The following is a 23,817-nucleotide window of genomic DNA, read 5'->3' as shown; positions in this document are numbered from 1 at the left end:
CTTGAACTTTACCTTAGAAACACAAACAATGTAACCTAACCATTTGCACCCGCATAATAATCTAAATTTTATTTAAAAAGAATACCAGCAAAGGAGGCAGTGCCTTTTTTTTTTTTTTAACAGAAAAATTTTCTCCATTTTATTTTTCTCGGATTATTCCCTTTCTTAGAAGCATGATGATACCTGAGTTTTGTTACTGCTTTTGCAGACCGATGCATTTGCAGGAGCCTGGTTCTTTGGTTACAGAGAGCTTCATCACGTTGGCAGGGGTGGGGGCAGGACAGGGCTCAGCTGCTGCTACCACAGAGGCACAGGGATGGTTGCTCTAGCTGTTGTACTGAGCCTGAAGGATCTGCCATTTCCTGCCGCCGTTCCACGGCAGCCTGAACGGGCACCACAGAACAGCAAGTTGGTATTTCTTTCAGAACCTGGCTCTCCCCAGTCTGGAATGTTTGCTCAAGTCCATGAACAGGGAGGCTGAGGCAGGAGGATCCCTTGAGTCCAGGAGGAGAGGTTGGTGTGAGCTATGATGATGCCACAGCATTCTACCAAGGGTGACAGAGTGAGATTCTGTCTCAAAAAAATTATTTTATTTTAATTTTAAAAATAAAAATAAAAGAGCCAAAAATGGAAAACAACTTTCATAGCAACCCATGTATCTATATACTCTGACTTACATATCGGTGCCTGTAGCACTGTGCTTATGGTGCCAGCCACATACACCAAGACTGGCGGGTTTGAACCCAGCCAGGGGCCTGCTAAACAACAATGACAACTGCAACAACAACAACAACAACAAAAAATAGCTGGGCGTTGTGGCAGACGCCTGTAGTCCCAGCTACTTGGGAGGCTGAAGCAAGAGAATCCCTTAAGCCCAAGAGTTTGAGGTTGCTGTGAGCTGTGATGCCACAGCATTCTACTGAGGGTGGCGTAGTGAGACTCTGTCTCAAAAAAATATAAAAATAAAAATAAAAAATATATACTCTGACTTAATGAAGCTAAACACAGAGCAGTTAGAAATAGTCCATCAGCCCCCAGGAACTTTCATTTTTTCATCCAGATATTTCACAACCACAAACCCCTCCTTGTATATGTATATATATAATATATGTCATGTTCATATGTACATATATTCATATGTGCCTACATCAAGATAAATGCTGGTTTTTGTAAAAAAAAAAAAAAAAAAATGGTTTCACCTGATATTTGCATGAATTAAAATCCCACCACTAACCTTGCCTTCAGCACCCTGAGCTCATGGTTTGGTGTTTAATAATATCAGTTAAGCAGGCAGCAGAAATTTATTAGAGAAGTGACTCTGCCTTGTGAGACTTTGCTGGAAAGATGGGCATTTTCTTTTTTTTTTTGTAGAGACAGAGTTTCACTTTATGGCCCTCGGTAGATTGCCATGGCGTCAGACAGCTCACAGTAACCTCCAACTCCTGGGCTTAGGCGATTCTCCTGCCTCAGCCTCCCGAGTAGCTGTGACTACAGGCGCCCGCCACAACGCCCAGCTATTTTTTTGTTGCAGTTTGGCCAGGGCTGGGTTTAAACCCACCATCCTTTGTATATGGGGCCGGCGCCCTGCTCACTGAGCCACAGGCGCCGCCCAAGATGGGCATTTTCTTGCTTTGCGTTTCTTTAATTGCTCTAGGTAATCCCGGCCTTTTGCTTCCACACTGTTCTCTTGACCCAGGAGAGTAAGTGTGTACCTCAAAATCGTAGCTTTATTGTTATGAATATGTACTTGGCCAGGCCCATTTTGTTTGAATTATCTTCACAACCTGCTGACCTTTCAATTCTGATTCTATGAAATCTATCGCAAAGAGAAATCTTTAAATTTTTAATTATTAACAATAATTTGTCTTATATTAATTGTGAACATGGGTGACCCTACAATGGTAGTCAACTATTGTATTCATAAAAACACGATTATTTGAGGAATAAGGGATAAATTTCTTATGAATCAAAATTTTCAGCACACGGGCGGCGCCTGTGGCTCAGTGAGTAGGGCGCTGGCCCCATATGCCGAGGGTGGCGGGTTCAAGCCCAGCCCCGGCCAAACTGCAACAAAAAAAATAGCCGGGCGTTGTGGCGGGCACCTGTAGTCCCAGCTGCTCGGGAGGCTGAGGCAAGAGAATTGCGTAAGCCCAAGAGTTAGAGGTTGCTGGGAGCCGTGTGATGCCACGGCACTCTACCTGAGGGCGGTACAGTGAGACTCTTGTCTCCACAAAAAAAAAAAAAAAAAATTTTCAGCACACAACAACCACGTGAAAAAATGCTCATCATCCCTAATCATCAGAGAAATGCAAATCAAAACCACCTTGAGATATCACCTCGAGCCAGTGAGAATCGCCCACATCACAAAGTCCCATAGCTGCAGATACTGGCGTGGATGTGGAGAGAAGGGAACACTTTCACACTGCTGATGGGACTGCAAACTAATATAGCCTCTTTGGAAAGAAGTATGAAGAATCATCAAAGAACTCAAATTAGACCTCCCATTTGATTCTGTAATCCCACTATTAGGCATCTACCCAGAAGGAAAAAAAGTTATTTTTAGCATAAGGACATTTGCACTAGATTGTTTATCTCAGCTCACTTTACAATTGACAAAATGTGGAAATGACCTAAATGCCCATCAACCCAGGAATGGATTAACAAGCTGTGGTATATGGATATATATAATGGAATACTATTCAGCCATAAAAAGTTACATTTTTTGTATTACCCTGGATGGAGGTGGAACACATTCTTAGTGAAATATCTCAGGACAAACAGGCTCAGCGCTTGTAGCTCAAGCGGCTAAGGTGCCAGCCATATACACCTGAGCTGATGGGTTTGAATCCAGCCTGGGCCTGCCAAACCACAATGACGGCTGCAACCAAGAATGGAAAAACAAGGATCCAGCTTGTTGAGTATTACTCAATACTAATACGAAGTCAGTAGATGATCTAATACATTCCCACACAAGAGGAAAAAGTCAATTCAATTCAAGTTATAGGGAGGGGGGAGGCGGGAAAGGAGGGAGGGGAATTGGCGTGCTCCCACTTACACAATGTCAGGGTGTCTGGCACACTTCTTGGGTACAGCGCACAGCTATAAGAGGGACTCTACCTAACAAATGCAAACGGTTGTAACCTAGTTGCTTGTACTCTCACATTAATCTGAAATAAAAATCAATCAATCAATAAGAATTAGGATGCAGCCACATGCTTTAGAATAAATAGAAACTCTTTTATGGCCCAGGCACTGTTTACACATTCATTCCCACGAGCGGCTTCCAGATGGTTGGTGTGTTTATTCCCAACCCACACACTCTCCCAGATGAGGCTCGTTCACTCCCCACACCCACCACTTTTACCGTGTCCACATACTATTCTATTCTCCCCCGGGGATTTTTACTCTAACTGCATGTGCTGCCGCCAGCTCCTGCTGGTTGCAGGAGTCAATCACTACATTTTAAGAAAATTTGGGCTGGACATGGTGGCTCACACCTGTAATCCTAATACTCTGGGAGGCCAACGCAGGTGGATTGCCTGAGCTCACAGGTTCCAGACCAGCCTGAGCAAGAGTGAGACCCTGTCTCTAAAAATAGCCAGGCATGAAAGATGGAGACTTTACCTCTTTCATGTTTACATGGATGGAGCTGGAACATATTCTTCTTAGCAAAGTATCTCAGGAATGGAAGAAAAAGTATTCAACGTACTCAGCTGTACTATGAAGCTAAATTATAGCTTCCACATGAAGACTATAACCCAACTATAGCACAAGACTATGGGGAAAGGGCCAAGGAAGGGGAAGGGAGGGGGGAGGTTTTGGTAGAGGGAGGGTAATGGGTGGGGCCACATCTATGGTGCATCTTAGAATGGCTACAGGCGATTGCACTAATGTACACAGCTATGATTTAACAATAAAAAAATAAAATTAAAAAAAAATAGCCAGGCATTGTGGTGGGCACCCATGGTCCCAGCTACTCGGGAGGCTGAGGCAAGAGAATTGCTTGAGCCCAACAGTTTGAAGTTGCTGTGAGCTATGACGCTACGGCACTCTACCCAGGGTGACAAAGTAAGACTCTGTCTTAAAAAAAAAAAATGTTGTAGGCTGGGTTTTAAACAGTCATTATTAAAAATTAAATTATATGAGCTCACAGTGAAATATATTAAAATATACAGGTAATAAGTACCTCAAATATCATTCCTAATTATTTTACATGTTTCCTCTCCATTTGGTCTCAAGGTTATGGCAGTGGCTACTGGGCCTCCCCTCCCAGCACAACTCCCTCTGTTCAGCCACCTCACGTCAGTAACTTGAAATTGGCCATGTGCAAGTATTTACACCCTGGAAAGTGACAAACCAGGGTTGGGTTGGTTTGGTTTGCTCCAAGAGCGCTTCTCACACATTTCCCAGCCCGCTGTGGGATGTAGGCAGATGGCTCGCGCGACTGGAGACGGGTGAACAGCGTTAGGCCGGTGAGTGGCAGAAGACCCTCCCAGCACTGTGGATGGGCCCAACAGGCACTGGAGGTTAGAAGAGGTGGCAAAGGGGGCCAGCGTGGTGGCTCACGCCTGTAATCCCAGCACTCTGGGAGACTGAGGCAGGTAGATTGCCTGAGGTCAGGAATTTGAGACCAGCCTGAGCAAGAGTGAGAGTCCCTCTTTACTAAAGATAGAAAAACCAGCCAGGCTTTGTGGTGGGCACCTGTAGTCCCAGACACTTGGGAGGCTGAGGCAAGAGGGTCACTTGTGCCCAAGAGTTGGAGGTTGCTGTGAGCTGTGATGCCACAGCACTCTACCCAGGGTGACAGAGTGAGACTCTGTTTCAAAAAGAAAAAAAAAAAGAAAAAGAGGTGACAAAGAGCATGAGTCAGAGCCTGGCTGAGGCCTTTGGAGGACCTGAGTACTGCCCAGGGGTGAAGGAGGGTGAGGATGGCAGCCCCTGGGTGGATATGGTTGCGTGAAGCCTCCTCCCCCTACCTACTGCAGGGACATCTAACAGGAAGCTCTAGGGAGAACAATCAGTGTGGCTGAGGAAAGGGTGCCCCCATCCCCACCCGTCCCACCCAGAAAAGTCCCCCAGGCCCCATCAATCTGTCTACACCCCGAGGAATCAGACGGAAGACAAGTGAGGCTGAGGAGGTTGTGGGTACCTGCAAAATGAGGCTGTCTGTAGGCAGATACCTCCCTCCAGGTCAGGGGGGCAGCTGAGTGTCTTCTGAGTCACCCCGCCCCAGCCCCCACTCACCCACCATGGAAGCTGCACTGCCAGCCAGCACTTTGAGAAGGAACCAGCCAGGCCCTCCTGTGGGGCCAGTGTATCCATTTGCCAGGGCTACGATTCCAATGTGCCACAGGCAGGGCCATGGCTTATACAACAGAAATTTATTTGCTCACAGTTCTGATGGCTAGAAGTCTGAGGCCCAGGTGTAGCAAGGGTGGTTTCCTCCGAGGGCCTCTCTCTTTGGCTGGTAGAAGTCCATCTTCTCCCTGTGACCTCACGGAACCTTCCCTGGCTGTTTGTCTGTGTCCTACACTCTTCCCAAAAGGACAGTGGTCATCACAGAGGAGAGCCCACCCTAATGACCTCATTTTAACTAAACTACATCGTTAAAGACCCTATCTCCAAATAAGTCACATTCTAAGGTTCTGGAGGTGAGGATGCCTGAACCTGAACTTGTGTGGGGACACAGCCCAAAACATCCAGCAGCCAGATGGGGGACAAAGGAATTGAGCTCTGTGGTCCTTGGGACAGGCACTGGGTCTAATCTGCCTTTGTGTCCCCAGCCCCTAGCACTGTGGCACCTATCAGACTTTTAATAAAATATTTCTTAAATAAATGAATTAATGAGTGAGTGAGTGAGTGAATGATGTTGCTAGAAGGAAGAAAAGAATCTCCTCAGGACTTTTTAAGGACAGGTGAGCCTCTGCCTGCTTTATTTGAGGACAGAGGAGGGCCTTCCCTATGCCCCTTGAGGCTGGTTCTCTTGGAATCAGTCAGGGGAGGGCTAGGACCAAAGTTCTCCTTGGTCTCCAACCACATGGGACTGTCTCAAGTTCCCCAGAATCAGGGCCCAGAACTGAGAGCTCCCCAAAGGCCCAAGGGGGTGCACACAGTCTGAAAGGAAAAAATGCACCGGCACTGAACTACGGAGGGAAAAATGCCAAGGGCAGGACTAATGTACTTGAGGAAGCTGAGATCCAAGCCCAAGCTTTGGTTAACTGTTCACTGATATGTCGTGTTTGATGTGGGGTGGAGACGTATTTCCCTGTTTGATATTTCATTTAGTGGTGGCCCTGAAAGCGGAGGGGCCTGGAGGGCTGTTAGAACAGCCCTCTGCCTGTTAGCTTTCTAGCAGTGAGGAGGTGATATGGCCATCCCCCACCTCAACCCTCCTGAACGGAGGGAGATCGTGGTGACGAGGAGGCTGTCACCCCATCAAGTGGCCACAGAAGCTTGAGCAGAGCTACGTCTCAGCTAAGACGCAGGTGCAGCTGGTTTTAGATGAGAATCTCTTTTCTAAATGTTCGACCCCTTTCCCGCTGGGCGCATGTGACCGCTGATGTGGGGGTCAGCGTAAAGAAGCCACGTTCAGAGTGGTTTCAGAACTTGGTCCACCAATTGTTTGGGGAGGGAAATGAAGGGGGGTGTGGCTCAGAAGAAGGCATACGTGTTTTTCTCTTTTTTGATCCAGAGAGAGCGTGAGGCAAGGAACAGTCGTGTCTTAGCCACAGCACTCTTCTGGGTCCTAGCAGTATGACATCTTGCCTGGCTTTACTGGTGAGCCCACAAGGATGTTGAAAAATGCCCTTCTGTGTATTGTATGCAAGTGGAAGTGGAATAGGCTTGCTCTGAGCAAAGAAGCATCAATATCTATTACTTAGAAACAGATGAGAAGGCAGATCGGCAGCTGGGAGACAGCAGTCAGACTCAGCCCCACACCACTGTGTTCTGTGCCTCCAGATTTTATTTTAATAGGCCCAACCCTCCCTCTGCCTCTTGCATCTCGTAATTGCCAGTGAGTTCAGCGGTCCCTTCCCATGGCATGGCAACTGATCAACTGCAGAATCGTGGCTAATAAAGGGATATAAAACAACACAGGAAGACACAACCTTTGAGGGTGTGACGTAACGATATGCAATTCAACACTCAGCCCTGCACGGCTCTGGCGCCCGAGCTCACGGTCAAGCTCGTGGGGGCTCCTCCAAGCGCATTGGGCATATGGTGCCAGAATGGAGCATAAATTCACAGCAACAGAGATGTACAAGGGAGATTAAAGCTTCATCTGTAAGGACAATTATTGTATTTTCTGCTTTGTATTGTAATGAGGAACTCGGCGCCTTTCGTAGAGTGTGGGCTCCCTCTGCTGCCGGCAGGAAACGCCAGGACTCTGAGCACTCGGGGCTCCCGGGAGACCAGCCCAGAGCAGGGGCCTGTCCTGGGAAGAGAAAGGTGGCTGGACGCTGCAGAGGGACCGACTTGCCCTGGGACTCCCTGTGCTGCTGCTTCAGTAAGAAGCAAGAAGTGGAAGAAATGGAAAAACACAGAGGGACCATGAGGCGCAGTGCCCAGGTCACCTGTGTCCTCCCTGAGGGGCACCACGGAGGTGATGCTGAAAAGCCTCCGGCCCAGACTGGCTTCTCCTGCCTGCATTCCTCCCGCTCTCCCTCCTTCCTTCCTTCCTTCCTTCCCTCTCTCCCTCTCTCCTTTCCTTCCTTCCTTCCCTTTCTCCCTTCTGCCTTCCCTCCCTCCTTCCCCGCCTTCCTTTCACACAGACACTGCAGAGACTTCCTGGGCTCCATCTCAGACACCTGCTAACAGCCGTGTGCGTTGTCCTGGTTGTTCCTTGTCCGGGGACTCCCAGCAGCTGACTCCTGCGGCTCCTCACCCAGAAGGTCATCCCCTTCCCTGCATCAGAAGACAACGCTCCTCTGCAAACCCAGCTGTACCCTCCCCAACCCGCCACCTTCCACATACGCTTCGCCAGGTGCTTCTTTTCAGCAAAAGACCATTTTCCTGCAGACGTCCTGAGAGCAGGAACATTCAATCGCCACAGCTTTGATGTGTCCATTTTGGCCAAACCAAAACCTAAACCCTTAAACTCCAGCTATTTCTATTCCCAAGATACAAAGGATAGATGATAAACTCGGATCCCTGGGGATGGGCCGGGGCTTGGGGAGTGCGTGAGGCTCAAGGGTGGGGTCAGACACCACAGTCTTTGAAACCAGGACCTCTCAAAGATCCTCCCTCTCAGAGCTGTCCATCAGCCTAAGAAAAACTCCAGTTCAGGCGGAGCCTGTGGCTCAATGAGCAGGGTGCCGGCCCCATATACCGATCGTGGTGGGTTCAAACCCAGCCCCAGCCAAACTGCAACAACAACAAAAAAAATAGCCGGGCGTTGTGGCAGGCTCCTGTAGTCCCAGCTACTGGGGAGGCTGAGGCAAGAGAATCACCTAAACCCAGGAATTGGAGGTTGCTGTGAGCTGTGATGTCATGGCACTCTACCAAGGATGATAAAGTGAGACTCTGTCTCTAAAAAAAATGTTAAAAAAAAAAAAAAACATTTTAAAATGTTTTTTAAAACATTTAAAAAACTCCTATGGCTCAAGGAGTAGGGTGACGGCCCCATACGGTGTGGGTGGCAGGTTCAAGCCTGGCCCTGGCCAAAACTGCAAAAAAAAAAAAAAAAAAGAAAGAAAGAAAGAAAGAAAAACTCCCCTGATGTTGTTTTTTGTATGACTGATGTCTCAAATTCTCTGATTTTTCCCTTAAAGTTCTAATGACCATGCTTTTAATTTTTTAATTAATCAATCGAGATTGCGTGTGTGTGTGTGTGAGACCGCCTGGTGATGCTAGCTTAGCTGGCCTCATGTCACATACGTCACACACTATGTGAGAGGGAGAAGGTTATCTCCTGGCTGTCTGGTAATACACGCTGGTGTATGAACACCTGTTCTTACCTGCAAACCACACAGAAAAATGTTGTTACATTTCTGACGGTGTTCTTTGTAATATGCGCTCATATTTCACTCCACTAATCCCACCAGCCATTTGTCCATTTGTTCACTCAGCTAGGAAGGCGCCACAGTCACCCAGATGCAAGAAGATGGCCCGGCCAAGGCCAGTGTTGGAGGACGAGCTGGGGAGAGGCCGGGTCCTGGAGACATTTTGAAGAGAGAAACAACAGGATATCCAGGTGAGCTAGATGTGGAGTGAGACAGGGAAGAGAGAGCTCCTGCTGGTTCCAAGATCTTTACTGGGTGGCCAAGGGGCTGCCTGTTTTTCTGGCCCTGTTGACTCAGATGGGAAATGCTGGAGAAGGGCGGGATGTGAAGGGGGAGTCGGGAACTGTTCTGGGCACGTGTGGAGTTTCAGATGCCTGTGAGGCATCTTCGTGAAGGTATTGCGTGGGCAGGTGCACGTCCAAGGTTGAGTTCCAAGGGAGGGTGGGGCTGGAAGTAGGGTCTGAGATGGGCCACTGCGTGGACAACCCGATATGAGGCTGCCAGGGAGTGCGGGTAGAAAGCCCCAAAGCTCAGAGTCCGGAGGGGCGACCACTGGGGCAGATGGAAACCTAGGAAGCCAGAGGAGCAAGCAGAGATCAAAAACGCTGCTGGTGGGTGGCGCCTGTGGCTCAAGGAGTAGGGCGCCGGTCCCATATGCTGGAGGTGGCGGGTTCAAACCCAGCCCGGGCCAAAAACCGCTGCTGGTGGGTGGGGATGGTCACGTGACCTTGAACAGAGCCATTGCTGAAAATCCTGGTAACACTGGGTTCAGCAAACAATGGGAGTTTAGGAGGCAGAGACGGTGACTATAAACTATGAGCTTTGCTGGAAGGAGGGCAGAATAATGAAACGATTGTAGGACGGGTTTGTGGCATCAAAGCAGGTTTTGTTTTGTATTGTTTCTTTTTAATTATGGCAAAATAAACAGGACATACAATTTACCAACTCAGATGTTGGGAAGCCTAACGCCACACGGGAACCCTTTCTCTCCTCTCCCCTCCTCTTCCTCCTTCTCTCCTAAGTCAAGGACACCAAGGATCTGACTAGCCCCCCACCCGAAGTCCAGCCAAAGGACCCTAACTGTCCAGGCCAGCTGTGGAATTTGGCCACTCCCTACAACTTCGTGTAAAAGGGGCCTCTATCTGTGCCCAGGCCTGGACACCACCTTTGCCCTGCCCTGGCAGGTCACTCTCCCCTTTCAGTAAACCTGGCCTGACCATCTCCGCTGCAGCCTCATCTGGGCACCACCAGCTTTATCTGTCATCAGGCATTTTTAAATGTACCGTCCAGTAGTGTTAAGTACATTTATCCTCTGGGGCAACCAATCTCCAGAACACTTTTCATCCTGGAATATTTAAACTTTATACCCACTAAACAACAAATCCTCGCTGCCTTCTCCCCTGTAGCCCCAGACAACCACCACTCTACTTGTCTCTCTGAATTTGGCTATGCTCGTCTGCTAGCGCCGCCATGACTAATTCCCACAGTCCGGATGGCTTCAACAACGGAAATGTATCTTCACACAGCTGTGGAGTCTGGAAGCCCGGGAGCAAGGTCATGGCAAGTTTGATTTCTTCTGAGGCTCCTCTCCTTGGCTTGCAGATGAGTGCCCTGGTGTCCCTTCCTTTTATAAAGACACCAGTCATCCCAGCACTCTGGGAGGCCAAGGCAGGTGGATGGCTTGAGCTCAAGAGTTTGAGACCAACCTGAGCAAGAGCAAGACCCCATGTCTACTAAAAATAGAAAAACTAGCCAGACACAGTGGCAGGTGCCTGTAGTCCCAGCTACTCAGGAGGCTGAGGCAAGAGGATCACTTGAGCCCAAGAGTGTGAGGCTGCTGTGAGCTTTGACACCAGGGCACTCTACCCAGAGCAATAGAATGAGACTGTCTCGAACAAACAACAACAAAAAAGACACCAGTCACATTGGATCATCCTCTTTTTTTTTTGTGAGACAGTCTCACTATGTTGCCTCCGATAGAGTGCTATGGCGTCACAGCTCACAACAACCTCCAGCTCTTGGGCTTAGGCGATTCTCTTGCCTCAGCCTCCCAAGTAGCTGGGACTACAGGTGCCTGCCACAACACCTGGCTATTTTGTTGTTGTTGCAATTGTCATTGTTGTTTAGCAGGACTAGGCCAGGCTCGAACCCATCAGCCCCGGTGTATGTGGCCGGAGCCCTAGCCACTGAGCTACAGGTGGCGCCTGGATCATCCCCATTCTTATGACCTCATATAACCTCCTTCACCTCTCTAAAGGTTGTATCTCAGAATATAGTCACATTGGGGATTAGGCCTTTGAGATATAATTTGGGGGTGATATAACTCAGTCCATCACCTCCAGAAACTATTTCAGTGGGACCGTTTGGTATCTGTCCTCGAGGTTCACCCATGTGATAGCATATGTCAGAATTTCCACCCTTGTTAAGGCTGAATACATTTCATTTCATGTACACACCACATTGTGTTTATTCTATCGATAGACCCTTGGGGTGCTTCCGCCTTTTGGCCACTGTGAATAAGTAGCTATGAACACGAGTGTGCAAAAAGCCCGTCAAGACCCCATTTTCGATTATTTGGGGTGTGTATCCAGAAGTGGAATTACTGGATCTATGGCAATTCTGTGTTTAATTCTTCGAGGAAACATCATACTGTTTCCCATAGTGGCTGCACCATTTTGCCTTCCCCCAAACAGCACACGAGAGTCCCCATTCCTGCACACCCCAGCCAACACTTGTTATTTTCTGGGGGGTTTTGTGTGTTTGTTTTTCTGTCTGGTTTTTGATTGTAGCCATCCTGATAAGCAGGAGGTGGTATCTCATTGTGGTTTTGACTTGCCTTTCCTCAAGGGCGAGTGATACTGAGCCCCCTGTTCACACACCGGCCAGCCCCATGGGCGCCTCCTCGAGAGAAATGTCAATTCCAGTCCTGGCTGATTTAGAATCAGGTTGCTGGCGTTCTTCGTTGCTGAGAGGTAGAAGTTCTTTATAACTATATCTAGAATAACACATATCCATCATCCCTAACCGTATCTATGATTTCCAGACATTTTCTTCCCTTCTCTAAATGGCCTTTTCATTCTGTCGATGTGCTCTTGGATGTGCAGTTTTTAATTTTGATGAAGTCGACTTTATCTATTTTTGCTTTTTTGTTTTTTGCAGGCATGAAACAAAGTTGATTGAGGAAGAGAAAGGTTTGCAGAGTAAGACACGTTTGCCATAGACAATGAACACAACAAAAATGCCTGTCTATTTTTTTCTTTTATTTTGGAGACAGAGTTTCACATTGTCACCCTTGGTAGAGTGCTGTGACATCATAGCTCACAGCAACCTCAAACTCTTGGGTTCAAGCAATTCTCTTGCCTCAGCCTCCCGAGTAGCTAGGATTACAGGAGCCCACCACAATGCCCGACTATATTTTAGAGACAAGGTCTTGCTCTGGCTCAGGCTGGTCTCAAACCTGTAAGCTCAGGCAATCCACCCGCCTCAGCCTCCCAGAGTGCTGGGATTACAGGCATGAGCCACTTCACCCAGAGTAAAAGTAAATTTTATTGTGTGTATCTATAAGATTGACATATATCTGTGTGTGTGTATATAATATATAAAGTACAACTGTTACTACAGTAGAACAAATTAACATACCCATCATTTCACATAGTTTCCCATTTTCCCCCTTGTGGCAAAAGCAGCTATGATCTTATTTAGCAAAAATCCTGAATGCAATGCCCTGTTATTAAAACAGTCCTGTTTTAATGCTATCCCATATATTTACTGGCATATCAGTTCTTTCAACTTGGTCATCCTATATATTTGTGACTTTGTATCATTTTTTCTGGGTCATAGCCAAGCACTTGAACCTGGTTAAGAGCCAACAGGGAAATGAGGCTGGGGAAATCACGTCATTTACACAAGTTTAAGGCACAGAGTCTGAGAACACCTGGAAGAAGGTTTCTGTTATCTCACCCCGAGTGGCTGACTGGGGCAACGCAGCCCCTCTGGCTTCTTCAGAAGGCTCTTAACGATTTCTAACAAAAACACATATGCAAAATGCAAAAAGGTCAAGAGATAGGGTTAAAAGAATCCCAAGTCCCCAGGAAGACTGGACAGAGAGGCTGGGTAAGAAGGCAGGGGGTTGCTAACAAAGGCTGATAGCTATTTAGAAAGGAGGCAGGGAAACCAGTTCTGTCCTGGCAGGGGAAGCAGCCAGGTTCCCTCACCCTACTGCAGATTAAGCATTCAAAGCATTCAGCTCTGCTTCAGCCCCGCCCCACCTGTCCACTCTCAGCACACAGAGATGGCCATCCTGTTAGGGCGCCTCCCGGCTCTTTTCATCCTCCGCGGTCTCCATGAACCCCCAGGGACCTCGCATCTGCAGCTTTCCCCTGGACGCCCCTGGACACCCCTGGACTGAGGGGGGGCGCCCCGCCCAGAAGTCATCCAATCTACCCCCAACATCCTTTGACCATTTCCTTCTCTCCCACCCTGACCCTGGTTTCTGCTGTTTTATTCTCTTTGTATATTTGACCTTTTCTAAGATTCCAGTAAATATATGGGATATCGTGCAATATTTTTCTTTCTCTTTCTGGCTTATTTTACTTATCACAGTGTCCTCCAGGTCCACCCACGTTGTGGCAAATGGCAGGATTTCCTCCTTTGCAAAGGCTGAATGATACTCCAGTGTGTGTGTGTGTGTGTGTGTGTGTGTGTGTGTGTGTGTGTGTGTGTGTGTGAAGGTCTGTTTATGAATCTGTCCATTCGTGGACACCTAGGTTATTTCCACATTTTGGCTATTGTGGATAATGCTGCAATGAACGTGGGCGCACAGGTATCTTTTTGAGGTAGTGATTTCATCTCTTTTGGGTCTGTTTCCAGAAGAGGGATTGCTGGGTCACATGGTAGGTCTATTTTTAATTTCTTTAGGAACCTTCATACTGTTATCCATAGAGGCTGCACCAATGTACATTCCCAAAAACAGTGTATAAAGGTTCCATTTAATCTACACTCTCTCGCTTATTTCTTGTCTTCTTTTTCTTATTATTGACACATAATAATCGTACATATTTATGGGATACAAGGTGATGTTTCAATACACATATAAACTGTGTGATAATCAAATCAGCATAATTAGCATATCCGCCACCTCAAACATTTATTATTTGTGATGTGAACATTCAAAAGCCTATCTTCTAGCTATTTTGAAATATACATTCGTGGGTTTTTGGGTTTTTTTTAAGGGCCCACAAGTACTGTTAAACAATACGTTACTGTTTTTGTTTGTTTATTTGTTTTTTGAGGCAGAGTCTCACTTTGTCGCCTTTGGTAGAGTGCGGTGGAGTCACAGCTCACAGCAACCTCAAACTCTTGGACTTAAGCGATTCTGTTGCCTCAGCCTCCCAAGTAGCTGGAACTATAGGTGCCTGCCCCAACACCTGGCTATTTTTTTAATTGTAGTTGTCATTGTTGTTTGGCAGGCCTGGGCTGGGTTGGAACACACCATCCCCGGTGTATGTGGCTGGGGCCCCAGCTGCTGAGCTACAGGCACCGAGCCAATAATACGTTACTATTAACTTTAGTCATCCGACAATGAACAGACCCCCAGAAGTTGCTCCTCCTACGTGACTGCGGCTTTGTGCCCAGGGTCCAATCTCTCACCATACCCCTCACCCTCTCCTTCCACTATTCTACTCCCTTATTCTGAGAAAAAAATCTTTTAGATTTCACACCACAGTATGTGCAGCATTTCTCTTTCTGTGACTAGTTCATGGCTTGTTTCACTCAACATAACATCCTCCAGGTCCATCCATGGCTGCAAATGACGACAAGATTTCATTCTTTGGGTTTTTTTTTTTTTTTGGTTGAATAGTATTCCATTTTGCGTATATACACAACACTGCACTCCAGCCTGGGCTGCAACAGAGCAAGACTCCATCTCTCAACAAATTTTATTTTTTCCCCAGCTACTCGGGAGGCTGAGGCAAAAGGGATCACTTGAGCCCAAGAGTTGAGATTGCTGTGATTTATGACACCATAGCACTCTACCCAGTGAGACAGCGTGAGACTCTGTCTAAACAAATAAACAAATTAAAATTTAAAAATTTAATTTAAAAACAAATTGGAATCATACAGAGTATCTTTTCTCATCACAATGGAAATAAACAGTGGAAGAAAAACCAGAAAGTTCACAAATAACATGGAAATTAAGCAACACGCCCATTTTAAAATTTTGTGCATCAAAGGGCACAATCAACAGAATAAAATGTCAACCCGTGGAAGGGGTTGCAAATCACATATCGTACATCTGATAAGAGATTGATGTCTAGAATAGGTAAATAACCCTTGCCACTCAATGATGGAAAAGAATAGCACATTTTAAAATGATCAAAAGACTTGCATAGACATTTTTTTCTAAAGATAAGCAAGGGGCCAACAATCATATGAAAAGATGCTCAGTATCCCTCATTAGAGCAAGGCAGATCAAAACCACAGCGACATACTACCTATCACACTAGTGATAGATGGCTACTATCAAAAACAAAAACAGAAAATAACAGGTTTGGGTGATGAGATGGTAAAATAGAAAACCGTACACTGTTGTCAGAAATGTAAAACAGTACAGCCTCTGTGGAATATGGTGTGGGCAAGCCAGGCACAGGGCTCACGCCTCTGATCCTCAGCACTCTGGGAGGCCAAGGCCGATGGATTGAGCACAGGAGTTCAATACCAGCCTGAATAAGAGCAAGATAGGGTCTCTACTAAAAATAGAAAAATTAGCCAGGTGTTGTGGTGGGCGCCTGTAGTCCCAGCCACTTGGGAGGCTGAGGCAAGTTGAGCTCAAGAGTTTGAGGTTGCTGTGGGCTATGATGACACCATGGCACTCTACCCAGGGCAACAGAATGAGACGCTGTCTCAAAAAAAAAGAGAGAGAGAGAGAAAGAAAGAAAAGAAAAGAGGAAAGAAAATTGTATGGCCATTCCTCAAAAATTAAACATACAATTACCCTATGATATCCAGTAATTTCTCTTCTGGGTATACCCCAAAAGAGAAAGCTTAGATCTGAACAGGTATTTGTATACCTGCAGTTATAGCTGCTTTATTCACAGTATCCAAAAAAAAAGAAATAACCCAAGTGCCCACTGATTGATGAATGGATTTTTTTAATGTGGCCTAAGTCTGGATGTGTAGTTCACACCTGTAATCTCGGCACTTTTGGACCAAGGCAGGAGGATTACTCGAGCCCTTGGCAACATATTGAGACCCTGTATCTAAAAAAAAAAAAAAAAAAAAAAAAAATTCTTTTTAATTAGCTAGGCACTGTGGTGCACACCTAGCTGGGTAGGAAGTCCCAGCTACCCTGAAGGCTGAGGCAGGAGGAGTGGTACAGCCCAGAAGTTCAAGACTGCAGTAAGCTATGACCATGTCACTGTACTCCAGCCTGGGCAACACAGCAAGACCCTTACTTTAAAAATATATAGCATCTATACCCAACAGAATACTTTCAGCCTTAAAAAGGAAGAAACTATTCACATGCGCTACAACATGGCTGAAACTTAAGGACCCCGAAGTGAAATAATCCAGTCACGAAATAACAAATATTGTATGACTCCACTTAGCTGAGGTTCCTAGAATAGGCGAATCCATAGAAACTAGAATGGTGGTTACCAGGGAATAGCGGGGCAGGGACCAAAGAACTATTATTTTTAGTTTGTAGAGTTTCAGTCTGGGGAGACGGAAAGGTTCTAAGTAGATGTGGGTGCCAGCTGCACGAGAATGTATTTAATGCCACTGAACTGCGCCCTTGACAATGGTAGATTCCACGCTCTGTATATTTTTCCACGATTACAACACACGCACACACACCCTGCAGGAGTCACAGGGCTAGGGAGCTGAGTGTGACCCCGCAACCCCAAAGGCGGGAGCCCCGGGCGTACCCCGGGGAGTCCAGACACAGCCGCCCACTTCAGCGTCCTCCCAGGCCCTCTCCAGGGGAGGAGGCGGGCGAGGGACGGTGCGCGCACGTTTAACAGTTGTGCAGCCGTCGCCACCACGCACGGCGAGCCATGTCCATCACCCCATCAGCCTATCTGAGCCCCTGGTTCCTCACGAGCCTAGCACATTACAGGCCACCGAGACATTGTGCTATAATTATTACGCTCGATGCCCGATGTTTAGATTGCTATCTCTTCTAAAACGCAGCCCGGTGCCCGCCCAGCCGGCGTCCCGGTGCGCAGGGGCGCCCACTGCGCGAGTGGCGGCGGGTCTGTCCCGAAGGCGCCTCCCACCCGCCCGCCTGCGATCAGGGGCTCGGCCCTCTCCTCGGCGTCCTGGCAGCGGCAGGAGGCGCGGCTCGGGGCTGGATTGGTGACGCCTGGGCGCTGCGGGCGCCTGCGCAGTGGTGAGGGCCGAGCTCGCGCCGAGGGGGCTACGGGGCGATCCGTCGGAGCGGGCCGCGGGGCGACTGCGGCTGCCCCGCCGCGGACGGACGCACCATGGCGGACGAGGAGCTGGAGGCGCTGAGGAAGCAGAGGCTGGCCGAGCTGCAGGCGAAGCACGGGGTGAGCGCGCCGGCCCCCGCCCAGGCCGGTCCCTGCCCCGGCGGCCTCGTGGCGGCGCCCGGCCTCAGCCCCTTCCCCCACCGCGAGGGGCGCGGGCGGCGGGTACCGGCCACGTGCGGGGCTGCCCCGGGGGCGGGATCGCCGGCCCCGAGCAGAATCTCAGCCCCCGCTGGCCGCCTCCGACTCCGCTCCAGCCTCACCGAATCCGGTTTTGTACTAAAACTCGGTTGTCCTGACCCCAGCAGCCGACGGTTTTAGACGTCCCGGGTGCTGAGCGTGCAGTGGGCTGCAGACCAGCCGGCGGTCAGGGGCGGGGCGGGCGGCGCTCGCTGGCCCGGTCCGTGCAGAGCCGGGGCGACGCCTGCCGGGGCCAATCGCCCGCGTCCCTAATGCCCGGGCCCGTTTTATTTTCTGAAAATTGTTTGTGGACGTAAAATACGGTTCCGTAAGACAAGGAACCCTCTCCCAAAGGTGGTTTGCATTCTGAAACATTCCATTAGATTGCGACTTTAGAAGCTTATCGAAACATTGAGATAAGTGAACTATCTCATTGATCACGTGAGGTCCAGATTTTAATTATTCGGTAAGTGGTCTCTACCGCTGCAGGAGACGGTTAGGGTTGAGAAACAGTAGTTTTTCCTAGCCTCTCCTCTGTGAAATTCCTTCATTAAAAGCCTAAATATTTTTTCAGGATCCTGGCGATGCCGCACAGCAGGAGGCAAAGCACAGGTATGGGCTGGAAACCTCAACTTTTTGAAGGGTTGGTCTCACCGGATGGATTTTTTTTTTTTTTTTTGCTTTAGTTGTCAAAAGTTTTTCCTGGCATAGTGACTGTTCCATAAATCATCATTGGCAGGGTGTTCTTGTTACTAGTTCGCTAGCTAAATAAATAGTATGGAGCCCCACTGCATACCTCCTATTGCAATTAGGGATTGGTGTTGCTGAACTGTGATTACCTTAAAATGAGCATTGTAATAGAAATATAGGACTATCTGGCAGGGATTACATGCGTGTAGTGCCTCACACTTAGTAAGTACTCAGTAAATACTAGCTTCTGCCATCGTTTTATCCCAGCACATGGCCGAGCACTTAGCATAGTCAAAGATACTCATCCAAGAGCAGGCTTATTGAATGAGTATCTGATTACTACATTATGCCACCACTTTTAAATTGTGCTGAAAGATATATATATTTATATTATTTATGTATATATATAGTTTACCATCTCAACTATTTTTAAGTTCAGTAATGTTCACTATCTTCATATGGTTGTGCAACAGCTCTAGAATTTTTTCATTTTGCAAAACTGAAACCCTCTACCAGTAGGTAGAATAATTCCCTGTGTCCCCTTGTTTATTTTTTTAAATAGAGACAGGGTCTTACTCTTTTGCCCAGGCTGGGGTGCAATAGTGCAGTAACAGCTCATTGCAGCCTCAAATTCCTGGGCTCAAGTAGTCCACCTTCCTTAGTCTTCCAAGTATCCAGGACTACAGGTGTGCGTCACCACGCCCAGCTAATTTTAAAATTTTTTGTAGAGACAGGGTCTCACTGTGTTTGCCCAGTCTGGTCTCAAACTCCTGTCCTCAGGCAGTCCTCCTGCCTTCACCTTTCAAAGTGCTGGGGTTGCAGGCATGAATCACTACACCTGGCCCCTCATGCTACCTCCTGACTCCTTCAGCTAGTGTTTACTGAGCATCTGCTCTGGGTCAGGCACTCTGCTGGGTCTACAGAAGCAGGCAAGACAGAGGTTCAGGAGAAGATGGTAGGTACCTGGGGTAGCAAGTCCAACTACATGAATTTCATTGATTCTAAAATGTGCATTTTTTTCATATTTTAACATACCCTAAAATTGGGTTGCATTTTATAATGGGTTGTTCTTGTTCTGGATTCCTCTAGAGAAGATTTACTTTTGTTTCTGCCATCACTTGGGCACATTTCTAATCCAAGGCCAGTCTGTTTGAGATTTTCCCCTTTCTCACCTCTGGCAGTGTGAATTCAGACAGCAACCCTGTAAGACTGTAAAGCCTGGAGTTCAGATTCTTGGAGGAATCTCAGTCAGGGCCAGGTGCATGCAGGCTGCTTTCCTTTGCTCTCCTTTTCTGTGTGGAGGGATTATTTCTTGTTAACTAATAATGAGGGTGCTGCTCTTCCAGACCCAGCTTACCCAACTTTGAGTAGAAGTCCGTTATTGGAGCTCTTATCTACGGTGTTTTTTTCCTCCTTAGAGATACATAAAACCGTGGTGCATGCTATAATTGATGACATCTTAGATTCAATGAGATATAATAATAGTAGTTTTTGGCAGCATTGAAGTATTCAGGCACCATAAGAAAATGGTCTGTGGACGTGAGGTTTAAGCTATATTCCATGAACTCTAGGGCTGAGCTGGGAGCAGGTAGGAGGCACAGCCAGCCCCAGCTCCCACTCTCTCATGGAGCCAAACTATCTCTGCTCTTGTTTGTTTTGTGTATCAAGTTCCTTGAAAGATTTCATTCGGAAAAAACAAAACAAATTTCTGCCCTAAAAAAAAGGATATAGGACCATTGTCCTATGAACATAAACTAGTTTTTACTTGGGTAGGTAGGAAAAAACAAAGATATTTGCAAAGTTTTAATTTCATTCCCCTGCTTCCTCCCCCCCCCAAAAAAAAAAAAATAGAACTGAGAGTCTGGAAACACAGGATCTGGTTCAAGCCCGGCCCTGGGACCTGTGTGTCTTTAACATAGCCCCCCCTACCCCATCCCAGCTTTATCTCTAAAGAAATTACACATAGTAGTCACTTGATCCTTATAAGAGCCTGAAACCCACTACTAATTTCTAGCACCTGTTACATAGTAGGTATTTATAAATGTTTGTAGTGGTGGTTGAACTAAAACTCCACCCTGAATTATGGAACTGTGAAGCTTACCTTCCAACCTGGTAAGTTTATACCCATATAACATAGAGCTGGCTCCTTGAAGACAAAAGTGGATTCTTGGACTTTACCGTAACTGCTGTCATCTGCACAGCACCTGCTACAGCATGGGCTTCCGCCAGGGGAATCACACTGAATTATTTTCTTGTATGTCCCATAGGAATGTCAACAGCTTAGATCTAATTTTGCTTGACCTGTGTTTTTGTTACAGGGAAGCAGAAATGAGAAACAGTATCTTGGCCCAAGTTCTGGATCAGTCAGCCCGGGCCAGGTGTAAGCATCTTTAATTTTCTTTATTTCCATAAAACTGGCTTGAATTAGTCCAAGGGGGGGTATATGTGAAGTTAATGCTGTCTCTAGACTAAATATTTAGCTAAAAAACATTTGAGATTCTAAGCAGTATGAAATTTATAAACCTAGAGAACACCTCACTATTAAAAGTACAGCTCTTTTCTCTCTTACTAAAGAGATGAGATGTTCTCCAAGTGCAGAGTAGGTAAAAGTTATCAGAAAGAATTCTTAGTCAATGATAAGATGTTGCTGGTATTTGACACAGGTGATGAGGATTTAGGGGCAATCGTGTGTGTTCTCTGTTTAAGTGTATGTTTGAGGTTTCATAAACAAATGTGGAGCAAGAAAAACTGAGCCGATCAGAATGAACTGTGATCTTCTATGTTATAACTCTGAGCCCACTTAGGGTTTAGAAGAGGCAGCCATAGGGAGCACCACCACTGTGCACGTATAATAAGCAAATTGCTTTTCAGTGGGCAATCGTGTATTAAAAACCAGGAAAGCCTGGGGCTTACAGTCAAAGGACACAAGTTTAACATTGGTTGTACCCCTAGCGCTGTGTGGCCTTGACTGAGAGCCAGATGTGCTTGGTCTGGCTGAACTTTAGTTTTCTCGTTTTTAGGAGGGGTAACAACACCGTCTCCCCTGTTTGACTGGTTGAGAAACAATGCCAGTGTGCGGTTCTAAGGTGTAATATTTACAAGTGGCATTTAGTTTCGACACCTTTTTGCATATGTTTTTTCTTTTAGTAAGTAACTTAGCTCTTGTAAAGCCTGAGAAGACGAAAGCGGTAGAGAATTACCTTATACAGATGGCGAGATACGGACAGCTGAGTGGGAAGGTAAGCGTGCACTGCGCTCCTGACTTCATCAAAAGGTGGCTCCAGGGGGCAGGGTCCTCTAAAGAAGAGGATGGCTGTGCCTGCCATAACAGGTCCTCTCCTCCCCTGACCCTGCTGTGGAACCTCGCTGTGTCCGTGTGACCCGCTGACTGCTGGAGTCAGCTCACTTAAACGGCTCTTCTGCTGGAAGCAAAGTTTGTCAGTAATACCTACTGAAATACTACCGATGTAGATAGAAGTTAGGCTCGTTTTACAAATGAGACAGTGCTAAAATCCTTATGTTGTTAGGTTTGTTATGCCAACGCCATGAGGGATATATTCTGGCAGGCCCAACTTTTGAGAGCCAGACAAGGCTAGGCGCCGTGGCTCATACCTATAATCCCAGCACTTTGGGAGGCTGAGACAGGAGGAGCACTTGAGGCCAAGAGTTCAAGACCAGCCTGGGCAACATAGTAAGACCCCTTCTCTATAAACTTTTTTTTTTTTTTTTGTAGAGACAGAGTCTCACTTTATGGCCCTCGGTAGAGTGCCATGGCTTCATACAGCTCACAGCAACCTCCAACTCCTGGGCTCAAGCGATTCTCTTGCCTCAGCCTCCCGAGTAGCTGGGACTACAGGCACCCGCCACAACGCCCAGCTATTTTTTGGTTGCAGTTTTGCCGGGGCCGGGTTTGAACCTGCCACCCTCGGTATATGGGGCTGGCGCCTTACCGACTGAGCCACAGGCGCTGCCCCTCTATAAACTTCTTAAAGTCAGCCATGGTGGTGAGCACTTTCAGTCCTAGCTGCCCAGGAGGGTGTGGCAGGAGGGCTGCTCCAGTCCAGGAGCTGAGTCTGCAGGGACCTGTGATCATGCTTTGTGCCCCAGCCTCGGTGACGAGAGCCCAAAGTCCTCTGTCACCACCACAGCCTCCCCACTCAGTCCTGTTCCCTGCAACCCTCATGTTAAGAGCCACTTGTGTGGGGAAGAGACAGCCAGTTGATGTCACACATAAGTGAGATAGCGTCCCTCTGACACTTAACACAGTGGCAGGCGTGGTTAGCACTGCCTTCTAGTGAGGATAAAGGTGATCTTAGTATCTGTTAACTCCCCCACACCCCAGAAAGATGATTCAATCTAAAGTAAATTCTTTGTTTAAAAAAGTATTTCTCTTTTTGGTTATCCCAGGTATCAGAACAAGGTTTAATAGAAATCCTTGAAAAAGTGAGCCAACAAACAGAGAAGAAAACGACAGTTAAAGTGAGTGTTCCCAAATGTACATGACAAACAAAAAGATGGAAACGGTACATGTCAGTTGTTGGGTATTTATCTACCTTATCAAAGCATCTCTCAGCCCATAGGTGTTTTTTGTTTTGTAACATGAAGAGCGGCCTAATTTTTAAGATCTTGACCCCCTACCCTGTTTAGCTGCCTGTAATCCTAGCACTTTCAGAGGCCAGGGCAGGAGGATCACTTGAGCTCAGTTCAAGATCAGCTTGAGCAACATAGAGAGAGCCATCCCTATTTTCTAAAAATAGAAAAATTAGTCATAGCCAGGTGTTGTGGTGGGGACCTATAGTCCCAGCTACTCGGGAGGCTGAGGTGGGAGGATCACTTCAACCCAGGAGTTTGAGGTTGCTGTGAGTTACGATGCCAGGGCACTCTACTCAGGGTGACAGAGTGAGACTTACTCAAAATAAAATTCTTGCCAAAATAGGAAGAGCTTTTTCTCCTTAAGACCATCTGAGTTATGCTTTATTAAAAATGTTATGACACTTGTTTAATTTTCCCCCCAGTTTAACAGAAGAAAAGTAATGGACTCTGATGAAGATGACGATTATTGACCTAAACATGTTTAGAGAATGGAACTTAATGGAACAAATTCTAGAATAGAAGTTAAGATCTGACTAAATATTTACTTTATTATCTATATGCCTTTAAAAAATAAACTTGTTATGCAAAACAAAACCATGTGGGTAAGTTGTTTTCCTGATGTAACCAGCTGACCAGGAGATGGGCACGTTTGAATTTTTCCCTCCTACCAAAAGCTTTGAAACGTACATAGTAGCACCAATATATCCTTTGTGATTCTGACATTAGTTTCAGGCACGGAAAATGTACTTACCAGAAATAGAAAGTGTTCAAGCACTTTTTAGTAAGAAAAGAGAGCATTCGCAGCCAGTAACATAGTGGGATTAAAATTTAGGCATTAAACTGAATTATCTCTCAACATCTGAGCA

The 23,817-nt window shown here is 46.9% G+C and overlaps 1 protein-coding gene across 2 annotated transcripts; it reads left to right on the top strand.

Moving 5' to 3' along the window:
- Positions 1-17,318: 17,318 nt before the first annotated feature.
- Positions 17,319-23,540, top strand: PDCD5 (programmed cell death 5). 2 transcript variants are annotated; one of them, XM_053605462.1, is made up of 6 exons: positions 17,319-17,551; positions 18,243-18,280; positions 20,677-20,738; positions 21,506-21,597; positions 22,766-22,837; positions 23,374-23,540. In XM_053605462.1, exons 1-6 carry the CDS (start codon positions 17,486-17,488, stop codon positions 23,419-23,421), a joined length of 378 nt encoding a protein of 125 aa, XP_053461437.1. In that variant the 5' UTR covers positions 17,319-17,485; the 3' UTR covers positions 23,422-23,540. The 2 variants fall into 2 exon arrangements, with proteins under 2 accessions (XP_053461437.1, XP_053461438.1); XM_053605463.1 differs by lacking the exon at positions 22,766-22,837 and having other exon boundaries at positions 17,372-17,551.
- Positions 23,541-23,817: the final 277 nt, after the last annotated feature.

Source organism: Nycticebus coucang, chromosome 10, assembly GCF_027406575.1.
Source record: "Nycticebus coucang isolate mNycCou1 chromosome 10, mNycCou1.pri, whole genome shotgun sequence".
NCBI lineage: Eukaryota > Metazoa > Chordata > Mammalia > Primates > Lorisidae > Nycticebus > Nycticebus coucang.
This window is presented reverse-complemented; position numbering and strand designations above follow the sequence as displayed.